We start from the raw sequence: 12,756 nt of genomic DNA on the forward strand, positions 1-12,756 counted from the left end.
TCTGAATCAAAATTCTGCTTAGATTAGAGTCTGGATGTTGCATTAAATTACATATTTATAACGATATAGCTTGAAAGAGATTAAACATTCTACATTTCCGAACACATCTATTTCAGGCTTTTTAAAAAAAATCACAATATTAAAGGGGCACATGACTGGATAGCTATTTGTATTGGTTTTTAGCCAGGAAGATACCATTGCCATTAACAATAGCAAGCATTCATCCTGCTGCAGAGTGCCATGGTCACCAGAGACTGAGGTTAAACATTTCCTACCTCTTCGAACTCTTGGATTAGCTAAAAGTTGTTCAATGCAACAACTCCTCCCTGGTTAATGTGCCAAAAAAGTGTTAACGGCAAGCATCTTCCAGGGTAGCACCACACCAAACTTACTGGAAAGATATGATGGAGAATTCTTTTGAATTTCACAAATAAAAAAGCACACCTGAAGCTTTAATTGCTCTTGTAGCAGCAGATTGTCCCAGTTCAAGCGAATAAACAAAGACCTCAGATCTCTTCTCACCCCCTGCCAAAGTTAACTGTTAAAAGAAAGTGCAATTTATCTTAATTATTTCCATGCTTTTTGCGCATAAACACAACAGTTTTCACGTACACTCCGACTTGCCCCGCAAAACGATCAAGGAACAAGAATATGGTAGCGCAGTGAGTCATTGATTAAATTTGTACATATTATATACATTAATTAGCAGTTCAACTGAGCGAGCAACTAATTATTTTGGTAGATCTATAAGACTGCTGAAACAATGCTTCTGTCACTCTTGTGAACTAAAATAAAATGACAAGTCATTTATCATATGTGAGATGGGGAAGTTACATCTGACCAAGAGTTCATTTATCTGGGGAATCCGCTCTACAAGAAGAATAAAGGAAGTAAAGAATCAAGCATTCATATCCGTTCAGCAGCTGCAGCATTTAACTTGGTAAAAGACTCAATCTGCTGTAGGAAAGATGTCAAGTTGAGGAATAAATATTGACCAGGACAACAGGAGAGCTTCTTGCTCGGCTTTGAATATTGTGATGGGATCTTTTATATCCCTTTTGCCTTTTCAGGTAGATCACGTTTTGAAGTCTCATCCAAAAAGCCGGACCATCAACACTTTTAAAAAAATTATTCTTTTCATGGGGCTATGGGCATCGCTGGCTAGGCCAACATTTATCGCCTGTTCCTAATGTCCCTTGAGAAGGTGGAGATGAGCTGCCAGCACTCCCTTCGTACTGCACTGAAGCATTAGCATAGAATACATGCTCCAGTATCTAGAGTTACACTTAAACTCACAGCCTTCTGGCTCAGTTGAGAACACTGTCACCAAACCTAGGCTGACACAGCTGTATTATGAATACTGTGCTCTACACATACTCACTGGAACAGGAATAGAATCAGAGGACTGACTCATCAATCATTGATTTTTTTTTGTTCTTGGGATGTGGGGTTCATTTATCACCTATCCCTAGTTATGTTAAGTTAGTGGTGGTGAGTCATTGATTAATAGCAATTATTTGCATAACTGAGTAGCTCACTGAGCCATCTAGAATAGGTCTCTTCATGGCGGGCATTAAAAGTGAACCTATTCACAGTGTGGGCTAGAGCCAGATTAGATAGGGTTGGCAGGTCTGTTATTTTAATGGTGAGATTTGAAGTCAGCGCTTTCAGGTTTCTAGTCCAGTACCATAATCACAACACAGACATAACATCCTTGAATGCAATGTTCTTTTCATCCACAAATGAATCCCTTGATTATTCACATAAAGCACTCCCCCAGACTCAACACACTGTCAAATGCAAGCATCCAAGAAATGCCATAAAAATTGCTTTAATGTGATCACTCAAGGAATTCCCAATCGACAAGTTTTTGGGAAAATCAATTTGCACTACAAGGAAACATAAAAATCCATCACAAAATATAAAGGAAATGAATACAAATATGTAATTCGCTGAGGAAAAGTATAAAATGGCAATGCAAATAAATTGATTAAAATAGCTGCTTATTTTGTTTCCATTAACACACCACCAAAAAAAAGGTCAATGGTCAGCTTTTGACCAGTGATTTAACCTCATTGTCCTAATAACTTAGTGACATCAAAAGTGGGCAAATGCTATGAACGCAGAAAGCAGCTCTACCTCTGCTTGGTAAAGCTGGACCAGCACTGGATTGGCAGCATTCCGACAGTAATAAAGGATCAGGTCACCCAAGATGGGAAGCTTCTCCTGTGCCCTATCAGCAAGGTCATTTTCAGATTTGGAAGGCTCCTGCAAATAAATAAAATAATAAATTAATAGGTAATTTTAAAAAGCCTTTTATGTGGTAGCAGTAAGATTCATAAGATACACTAATATATTTATAGCTTTATTAATATGTTCTGAATTATTGATAATTTCATTCAAAATGATTAACTAGACATCCATGACATTTTCCATCAAGTTTTTAAAAATAATGTCTAATTCTTTCTGTAATTGTTTTTATACTCATCTCCTAATTGAAATCTTTCTCACTCCCTTTTTTCACTATTACTGTCAATAAAGGTGTCTCAATTTATTATCTTTGTATCTCTCAATGTCTTCAACTTATCCCACTCTTTTACTCTCCCTCTTTCACTCTGGCTCCTTGATCCTTTTGTATGTCTCTCACACACTTGATTGGGATGGTCCCTAGCTTTCAGTGGGTAAAATTTCAGGAAGCACATGTCAGAGCTTGTGCTACAACATTGTTGCCCAGTTTCTCTGCCCTACACTCCCAGTGAGCATGGTTTCCCATGGGCGTGCACAATCACGCCTTGCATTCTGTTTCTATTCTTGCATCCATCTTTCTATTTCTTTATGTCTCTCACTGTCACATTTTCTTCCCACAATGGCCTGGAGTCACACTTGATACATCAATCTCTAATAAGCACAGAGGTTATCTTGTCCCGCCTTAAATACAAATGGGGGAACGGATATAAAGGAATTGAAGTAGTTTCCTGGGTCATTAGGGTTGAGGGTGACCAAGAGATTGGGCCTGGAAGACAGCAGGATTTTGCTAAGGTCAAACAATGGTCTTTATCTTGTTCCATTTTGAAAATTGCCTTAACATTTTTATATAGCAGGAATGCACAATTTCAAACATGCTCTTTATTGTAACAGAATCTTGGTAACAGAAATAAAATACAGAAGGGAGCAAATTGCAACTTGCAATAATGATCCTTTAATATTTTCCACCAGCTAACAAGGTTTTTAACTGGAATGACTATTGAAAAATTTGTTAAGTCACAGGTAAGGGCATACATTTTTTTCTAAAGGTTGTTAGGCAACAACCAAAGAAAACCAGGTTTGGCCACCAGGCCCATGACATCCTTGTGAACTGTGATGGATAAACACAATGACATCCTTAATGATCGAGGACAATTCCCAAGCAAGTCATAGGGCAGGATTTTGCCGTCGGTGAGCGGGTGGGGCGAGGCCTGCTCGCCAACGCATAAAATGACGCGGGATGACGTTGGGCGGAATTCCCAACGTCATCCCAGCCCATTTAAATTTTCAGGAAAGTGGGACCGCAGCAAAATCAGCTGTGGGCCCGCTGACCTGTCAATGGCCAATTGAGGCCATTGACAGGATCATTTATACAATTAAAGGACCTGCCCGTCCAACATTAAGGTAAGTGGGCAGGCCAGGAGCCCCGGTGGCTAATAGAAAAAACATGAAACTTCATCCACCGGTGGGATGAGGTTTCATGCAGGGTTTTAAAAAGTTTAATAAAGTTATTATGTAAATTATGAACTTGTCCCATCTCATGTGATATTGTCACGTATAGCATTCCTGCTATTTAAAAATGTTAAGGCAATTTTCAAAATGGAACAAGATAAAGACCATTGTTTGACCTTAGCAAAATCCTGCTGCCTTCCAGGCATGATAGGGAATTTTTTTTTTCTATTTTTCAAAGTGTCAGTGATCTCCCTGAGGCAGCACTTAGCCTCAGGGAGATGTGTGTTCTTTCATGCGCATGCGCACAAGAGCGCACTCTCGCTTTTGGGGAAACCCCCCTGCCCGCACAGGAAGTGCTTCCCACTGGACATCACGCTGGGCAGAGCCTTAATTGGCCCACCTACGTAAAATGACGGCGGGGCCAGCTTCTCCGGCGGGGATCGGCTCCCCGCCCGCCAAAGATTGGGTCGGGCCCGCCCACTCAACAGGCTAAAAATTCTGCCCAAAATGTCCCAATCAAACTGATCTCAGGACCAGAAAAAGAGATCAGGAAAAAAAAATATGAGTTTAAGAAGGGAACTAAGATAAGGCATCAGATTATTCTAAAGTAGTAGCACAGGACATATTTGGACATGAAATGGTCCAAAGATATAGGAATTAGTTGCCTGTCCACCAGCCACACACTAACCTAGACTTGCACCATGTTTAGTTCATGAACTGTTGCCATGTCACTGCAGATAAACTCCTTTCGCAATCTCTCATTAATTGCCACATTCACCATGTATGAACAGGAATAGTTTACAAACAGCAAACAACAATACAAGTAAAAAGCAGCTCTTAAGAAAATATATAAAAAAGGTGACTCTCTTTTGACTGGGGGACGATAGACTGCATATGAAGCCAGATGCTGAGAAAAGGAAAGTAAGAGAGAAGAAAAGAAACAAAAATATCCCAAGAATGATACAGGAAATAATTCTAGTGTTAATTGCACAAAGCGAGGCTTACTCTTACCTGGCAAAGCAGAGTTGTTGGCAAGGTCAGTAAGTCTAGAATATTTCGTTCATACCAGGAATCCAACATGCCAATATACTGAGCAATGTTATTGGTGCTATCTTTGTCTGTTGACTCAACTGAACTGAAGTCCTAAAGTAATAACAAGCTAGTAAGCATTGGCAATTGAGAAATACATTTCATTTTTAACTAATTATTCTTTGTTCACAATATCTAGAACTTGTAGACCGTCAGATCAAACCAAAACGAATAGTTGAATGAATTTCACAACATGCTGGGAATCACATTCACATTCAGTAAGAAAAACTTTATGGCAGAATTGTCCCAGGTTTGCACTAAGTGCGGTACCGGGCAGGTAAAACCACATTTTACCTATCGGCTGTAATAGTGACTTTTCACGTATTGTCTGAAACTCACCACATTAATTATGCATTCTCAGGAAACATGGTGTTTCCATGGTGGGCAGGCTCTCATTCACCCGCTGCACCATTACCTCACTGCTTCATCACGCCTGGCGCCATATTTAAAGTGCAGCCACATGTACAGGTCTCAGGGCTTCCAGCCCACGACTGCTGCACGGAAGACCAGGTGGCCCCTAAAGGCAAAAAGACTGCAGCCCCCAAGTTTAGTGATGCGCCCCTCGAGCACCTTTTGAACACTGTAGAGGTCCACCATGATGTCCTCTACCCTTGCAGCCAGCAGGAGGGGCCACGGCGTCCCCAATCCAGCATGGCAGGTGGTGGCAGTGGTGGTCAGCATAATGCCCCTGCAAAAGAGGACAGCCACCCAGTGCAGGAAGAGGATGAATGGACTCATCCGTTCCACCAGGGTAAGTCACTCTTCTCATCACTCTCAACTCACACACTCACAAACCCATCACACATCCACAGGGATCTCACACCTCAAGAGACAACACCATTAACTCTCACACACACACCCTTACATCTCTATCGGGCTCATTCCCTCTCGAGCTCACGTCCTGATCCTGTCCATGGCTCCGCTCACCACACAAATATTCCACGCAGTGCCATGTGTCCTGCTCACACTCTGTCCATCTGTATTCATGCAGGAGAAGCTGGGTCACAACAGCAGGGAGAGATCCCAGACTGGGGGCGGAGTGGCCCACATTAGACCCCTCACTCACTTTGAGGAATGTGCCATTGCGCTGACTGGTGAGGACATGGACCCTGCCTGTGGTGACGGTGGGGTCGGCAGTGAACAGCCTCATGAGGATCCTGCACCACATCATCCCTTTCTCAATGCCACTGTGAATGCTCTCTCTCCTGCTTTTGACTCTGCTGTAATGCACTAATTATCTCTACTTTGGTTCACAGGGAGCTCTGCCAAGGGGCCAACCCCTCAGCCAGCCAGTCCCTCAGCTCCATCCACGTCCTCATCTCCAGTCATAGGGGACTCCTCCTCCATCGAACAGCTGGAAATAAGCAGCCTGGAAGACCCGTCACAGTGCTTACCCACACCCTGCACCAGCGCAGAGACACACACCTCGGTGGGTCCTAGATCTACAGCAGGCTCGGGGTCATGATCTGGTGGTCACTGAACGGACACTTGTCCGCAGGAGGAGGAGGCAGGTTCAGCCGAGCTCTCTGGCACTCTGAGGCCTGCTGGGGAAGAGGCATCTGTGAGTCCGAGTCAGATGATGAGCCTCTGGGTTTGGCCTTGCAACTTATCCTGGAGAGTCAGCAGAAAGTGGGGGAATATCACACAGAGCTGTTGGAAGCCCTCAAAAGAGTGGCACACGAGTCAGATGAGTGTGTCTGCCTGCTCTCTAAGGAAGTGGTGCCCTCATGTGTGCATTTCCATGGGGAGGATGGCGGACACCACAGAGACCCTGGTCCAGTAGAATGCAGAGATGCGCACAGACCTGCATTCCATCACGGGAGCCAAGGGTGAGTTCTTGCATTGGCAACGCAAAAGGGAAATGGGGCACCTCAACGTCCCTCCAGGTGCTCCTTCTCTCAAGGAGTCAGGCCGAGGCCCCTGGGACCCGAAGGCAGAAGGAGCAGCAACTGGACACCCCTGGGTCATCCACTCAGGAATCTCAGAGGCTGTCCTCTCCCTCCGAGTCCCCTTTACCTGTGAGCCCCTCAACCTCATCCTCTGTCACTGCAGAGGGAGCAGCCGGTCCACGAGTCATTCTGGAGGGAGAAGTGTGTATGTGGTAGGGCCTTTTGGTGCCTCATGAAGAGATGAGGTCAGATGGAGATGTGAGGGGTATGTGTGAGAGAGTGAGTAGAGATGTCTCTTGAGTTGGCAGTGAGTGAGATGCCAGTGAATGTGTGATGGGTTTCAGTTTTTGAGTTTAGAGTGATGAGATGGTTGCCATACCCTGGCGGCAGGGATGAAATCATTCACCCCCTATCTGCATTGGGTGGTCAACCTCTTCTGTGAACCATTTGCACTGGTCACCACTGCCTTCGCCTACCAAGCCAGAGTGGTAATGCTGCTGCCCATCCTGCGGACAGAACCGGGGTAGAGGACATCACTACAGGCCTCCCCGGCATCCAGAAGGTGCACAAGGGACGGATCAGTAAACTTGGGGGGGTCATCTGACTCGGACCTCACAGTCTTCTTGCCTTTCGGGGCCATATCTTCTTTGCAGTAGTCCTGGGCTGGAAACAGAGGTGTGCGCCCGGCTGCACTTTAAATATGGCACCTCTTGTGATGAAGCAGCAAGGTGACGGCATGGAAGGCAAATCGGAGCCTGCCTGCCATCAAAACGGCGTGTTTGCTGAGAATGCATGATTAATGAGGCGATACGGCGTGAAAAGCCTCCATTGGGGCTGGTGAGTGAAAGGTCCTTTTTCCCGCCCACTACCACACTTGGTGTATAGCAGGGACGATTCCGCCCTCAGACTTTACAAAATTGTCCAAAAGTCTGTCATGATCTCAGACAGCTAAAGTTCCTTGCTCTGGTCACTGGGTGGCTCTGCAAACCCCTTTTTAAATATCTTCCACAGTTCATTTGCATCTTCCATATTTAGTTTTCTTCTGCAGATACATAGTCAAATTCTTTTTGTATTTTTTATGCTTTTATACTCCAACATTTGTTTTTCATTTCTCCCTTCCAGCATTTTTTTTCTGCTGAGACTCTCGCTTCCCTCCTTTCCAACACCTATGACAATTTGGACCTCGGATCACCAGCTCACCCTCTTGTCTTGTTGCTCCTCACCCTCTCCCTGTTCCATTGGTCGACTATTTTTGCTTCTTCTCACAGGCCTAAGACCTGGATTTGCTTCCCCAATTTATCCAGCATCTTTTCAGGTTCCCAATTCCAATCTCTCATTGGTTTCCAAATGCACTTCCCTAGTCTCTCAACTCTTCCACAACCCAATTTTTACAGACCCCAACAATTTAAGTACAGACTCAAACCAGAAGTTTCAATTATTATACATGGGGAATACCATGGATACCAATGCATGAGCAAGAAGAAAAGTCAATGCAGGTTTACGAGCACATAGATAAGAATGGAACCAGGCGAGGGTCCCACCCAGCTGGATAACAGTGCCATGGTGCTGGGTGAGAGTGATGTGGTCAACGGTGTGAAAGGCTGCCAAGAGGCCGAGAAGGATGGAGAGGGATAGTTTATCTTTGTAAAAGCCACATAGGATGTTGTTTGTGACTTAGATAAGAACTGTTTCTGTACTGTGGCAGAGATGAAAAGATGATGGGAGGGATTCAAACATGGAGTTCAGGGAAAGATGGTAACAGATTTGGGAGGTGACAGTATGCTTAACGAATTTTGAGAGAAATGGAAATAATGTGGTAGTTTGCAAGGCTGGAGGGGTCAAGTGTTGGTGTAGTGAGGAGAGGGGTGATGGCGGTGTATTTGGAGGAGCTGGGAACTGTATCTGAGGAGAGAACACCATTAATAATATCAACTAACATGGGAGCCAGGGAGGGAAATTAGGTGGTCAGAGTAAAGTTGAGAGAGCAAGATGTGGGTCTCAGGACAAGGCTAGCAAGGAGAGGACAAGAGGGGAGAGAAAAATTAGCAAAACGAGTGAGTTCAGGGCTAAGACGGGGGAATCTTTAGAGGAAATTTGGCCTGGTGAGCTAGTGGAAGGATGTTTAGTGACAGCGCCTGGTGATTGGATGGTCTCAATCTTAGTGACAAAGAAGTTCATGAGCTTCTAGCACTTGTTGAGAGTGACAGGAGACCGGGTAACTGGAAGTACTCTTTCCCTCCAAAGGGTAGAGGACAGCCTTCTTCCTCTGCACCTCTTCCACATGACCACCAATGTCTGGGAACCTGTGCACATCTAACCTAGCCCCTGAGCCACCATGAAAGCTGCTGTGTGTGTGTCAGTTAGCACAATCCACATCTCCAGTGGAAGTGGGTGTGTGCAGCCAGATACATTGCTCCCTGAAAATTATGTCTAATCAGCACTTGAGTGCCAAAGCTGCAGGCGGCTGTTTCAGCATCTGCAAGCAGTTCAAACTATGGTCATGAACAATTTGGACCAAAATTTATGCTAAAACCAGGCTTTCAAATACAAGTCTTATTAGCACACCACCTATATTGCATCTGTTTTCATGCTTACATCAAATTACCACCATAATATTTGCCAACTGAAATATGTTACACAAAGGAAAAGCCTGCAATTAGATAGAACCCATCATGACCATAGGATGTGAAAGAGAAGGGGAGACACTTGGGGCAAGATTTTGGGTTTTGTATCAGGACTCCAAAGTCAAGGTCAAATGGGTCACAACTCCTGCTGTGAGGGAAACAGCCAACCCCACCAGTAATTTTTCCCAAATTGGCCAACTTATAGCCAGAGGGCAGGCTTGTTGTCCAACCAAGGATAGTTCAGGTAAGATCAAGAGAGGGCATCTGTATTTTAAGGTATCTTCTCTGCAACTTTTAAAAGTTTTAAATTAAATACAGGTCTCTGCAACTGTAGTGGAGGAAGATCCCTTCAGAGGGTAGCCTGTGGTCAGGCAGGCAGGGAAGGCCTTAAAGCCCACCTCGAACATTGGTCCCACTGGTAGGTTCTTGGGAGGCCTCCTTCAGGCAGCTGGCCTTGTTCCTGATGCCTGTAGGTTGACTGGAAAACTCCGGTCAGTCTCTAACAATAAGCCATAATAGGTCATTAACTCCCCTCAATTGGCTACAGGCTGCAACCCTCTGGTAAAATGGCCTAGAGAATGGGATGGTACCAGCAAGCCAACATGCAGGTGCAGGCCTGCCTCCTTCCATATTCACTCCCATGCTCTTGGCCCCTGAGATCCTTACTGCATCACTAAATGCAATGAAGCCTGGCCTAGGGGTATAAAAAGATCAAACAATATTAAATAAAACTTATGCAACATCATTAATATAATGAAAGCCATTGAAGCACTGGACACTCTAAGGTCAAACTTTTTATGACTTATAATTGGATTGAAAAAATACAACTCATTACCAGTTGTATGGATGGTCTCTGCTGGTTGTCTGTGGGGGAGCTTGTAAACTGTACCGGGCTACTTAGTGAATTTCTTTGCAGAGGAATATAAAAAAATTGCATCCTGAAGTATTTTGTGAGAAAGGGACATTTGCTCTCCTGCAACCTGAAAGAAGAAATGGTTATTATTAGATTTTATTGACCTAATTTGTAAAGAGTGACCATAACATCCTGCCTTGTCTCTAGTTTACTTTGTGACTATTCAGCAATCATTTTTTATGGTAAAGCAGTGTTTTATTTTTTCATGTACATATTGCCTCAGACATATTAAAGCCTATTCCGTTTGTACTTTGATAAAAACAGGCTGAATCCCAAAATTTAAGTGTTCTGGGAATAAGCTTGTCATTGAGGCAGTAAGAGGTTCATCACTAGATTCAAGTATCCATGTAGTAATGTTATAAACATCAGTATAGCCTTTACCATGAGTAAATGAGTCCATCTCAGACAAAAATACAGCAAGTTCCAAAAAAAAAGAGCAGTCTAAAGAAAAAGTGGATTATTGATAAATCTGACACAATAAACATGAACAACTTAAATCGATTTACCTCATAATTCTGAATAGAATAGAAAATGGAAGAAAACTAATGACCTATTTATTTGGGTCACCCAAACATTTACACTTAGCCAGAATTTCAGAATTGGCTGCCAAAACAAAGTATTTAACCTACCAAATGTCTGATAGAAACAAAATATTTCAAGTCTTTTGAAATAGGTCAGCTGGAACAATGACAATGCTGGCAATGCCATATGTTTACACCTGGGATAGAACTCTCAGAACCAGTACAAGGACTGTTTGCTGACTGCTAGAGAGGAATTGCTATGCAAAAAATTGTAGACCTTTTTGCAATGACTTGGTAAATATTCCATCAGGATGAGTTTAGGGATATCCACTGAAATGTCCTTTGTTGACAACGTAACTGCCGGCCTTGGATAATCTGCAGCATCTTAATGAGCAAAGCTTTGAATGAGATGGCACAGCCTTTATTTCTTTTCTTAATACTTCGGTTCCTTTTCTTGATGAATAAAACTACATGGTATTTATTTTGTTTGTTTTGTACATGCCTCCATTTCCATAACAAGGGTTATGGTGCATCATGCATGCAAGACCAATTTTATGAACTGTTTTAATAAATACATCAATCAGTTATACAGACAAAGTTGAAGATGAAATTTCTCATTTCAAACTATGCATGTAAGAAGCAACATGGAGTGACAAGGTGAAAAAAGTCCTTAAATATGTATCACTCATGGAATACAGGATGAGGCAAAATAGAAAGTCCGCTCCAAGTCTGTTGCTTGACTTTGTAACCTTGGAGGCCAAACTGGCCCAAAGAATAATACATTTTGAATCAATCCCATCAATTTCATGCACTATATTTCCATTTTGGAGGATTTGAATATGACAAAGTATTCTCCTGTACCATTATAAACCAACATATTCTCTACACTCAGTAGCACTGTAGTGGGTGGAGCTGGGCTCTTTTTCTGGTTGAGGTGGTGCATAACTGTAAAGAAAAGGTCTAAGGAAACACATCAACATCCATGGACAGCAACAAATTAAACCAGTAACAGAATGGAGTACATAAGATGTGGTAAATGTTAAGCTTTAGCCCTTGTGGAAATAGTGAATAATGAAGCCTTAGGCATAGCAGTTGCTTATCTTGCATGATTTCCTATCCATTAAAATTAACATAAAATTAGTGGGGGAAGGGGTGATGTGCACTCAGCTTTGTTGCCTAAATTTCTGATATTCACTTTCATTGTGCGTGGGGAAGTGTCCTTGTTACGTAACAGTTGTTAATGGAGAGTAGTTTCCACACTTGAAGATAATCATTGGGTGCAGGAAGGTGGGTCACTTGATTTCAGCACAGTGTTAGTGATGGTGAGGAGAGATATGGAACATTGCCCTTTGTTACCATTTTGCTTAATGATCTAATGGAAAGGGAATGAATATACACTGAGATCTACACGGTTGGTGCCTCCACTTGAGCCTTTAAATCCCTTTAATATCAGGTTGGCCATGGCTTACACAGGATTACATAGGACATAGAGCACAGAAATATATCATTTAGCTTAATCATTCCATGCCGGTGTTCATGTTCCACTCCAGCCACCTCCCGTCTTTATTCACTTAACTGTATCAGATAGCTCTCTATTCCCTTCTCCTTGTTATACTTGTCTAGCCACTCTTTAAATGCATCCAAGCTATTCACTTCAGCCACTCCTTGTGGTAGTAAGTTCTTACCACTCTATGTGAAAATAAGTTTCTTCTGAATTGCCGAGTTGATTTCTTGGTAACTCTCTTATATCTTAACTTGTATCTCTAGTTTTGCTTTTCCCCGCAAGTACTCTACCAAAACCTTTCATAATTTTAAAAATCTCTACTAGGTCACCACTCAGTTTTCTCTTGTCAAAAGAATAGAGACCCAGCCTGTTCATCCTCTCCCTGCACTTCTGCTAATAGTCTCGGAAATCATTTTTGCACTTTCTCCTTTTTTATATTATGGCAATCAAAATTGTATGCAGTACAATGGTGAGGGGAAGTCATGTGCCAAATGATAACTCACAAACTTCAGATTGCCAG

The 12,756-nt window shown here is 43.0% G+C and overlaps 1 protein-coding gene across 1 annotated transcript in view; it reads right to left on the bottom strand.

Moving 5' to 3' along the window:
• pik3r5 (phosphoinositide-3-kinase, regulatory subunit 5) overlaps nt 1–12,756 on the bottom strand; it is a 107,340-nt gene that overhangs the window by 8,346 nt on the left and 86,238 nt on the right. Inside the window, exons 11-14 of the mRNA XM_041216624.1 lie at nt 10,134–10,278; nt 4,708–4,839; nt 2,140–2,268; nt 445–538 (exon numbers count right to left, since the gene is read on the bottom strand). Coding sequence (XP_041072558.1) covers nt 445–538; nt 2,140–2,268; nt 4,708–4,839; nt 10,134–10,278 — 500 coding nt within the window. The remainder of the gene's footprint in view (nt 1–444; nt 539–2,139; nt 2,269–4,707; nt 4,840–10,133; nt 10,279–12,756) is intronic.

This window comes from Carcharodon carcharias, chromosome 22 (genome assembly GCF_017639515.1).
Source record: "Carcharodon carcharias isolate sCarCar2 chromosome 22, sCarCar2.pri, whole genome shotgun sequence".
NCBI lineage: Eukaryota > Metazoa > Chordata > Chondrichthyes > Lamniformes > Lamnidae > Carcharodon > Carcharodon carcharias.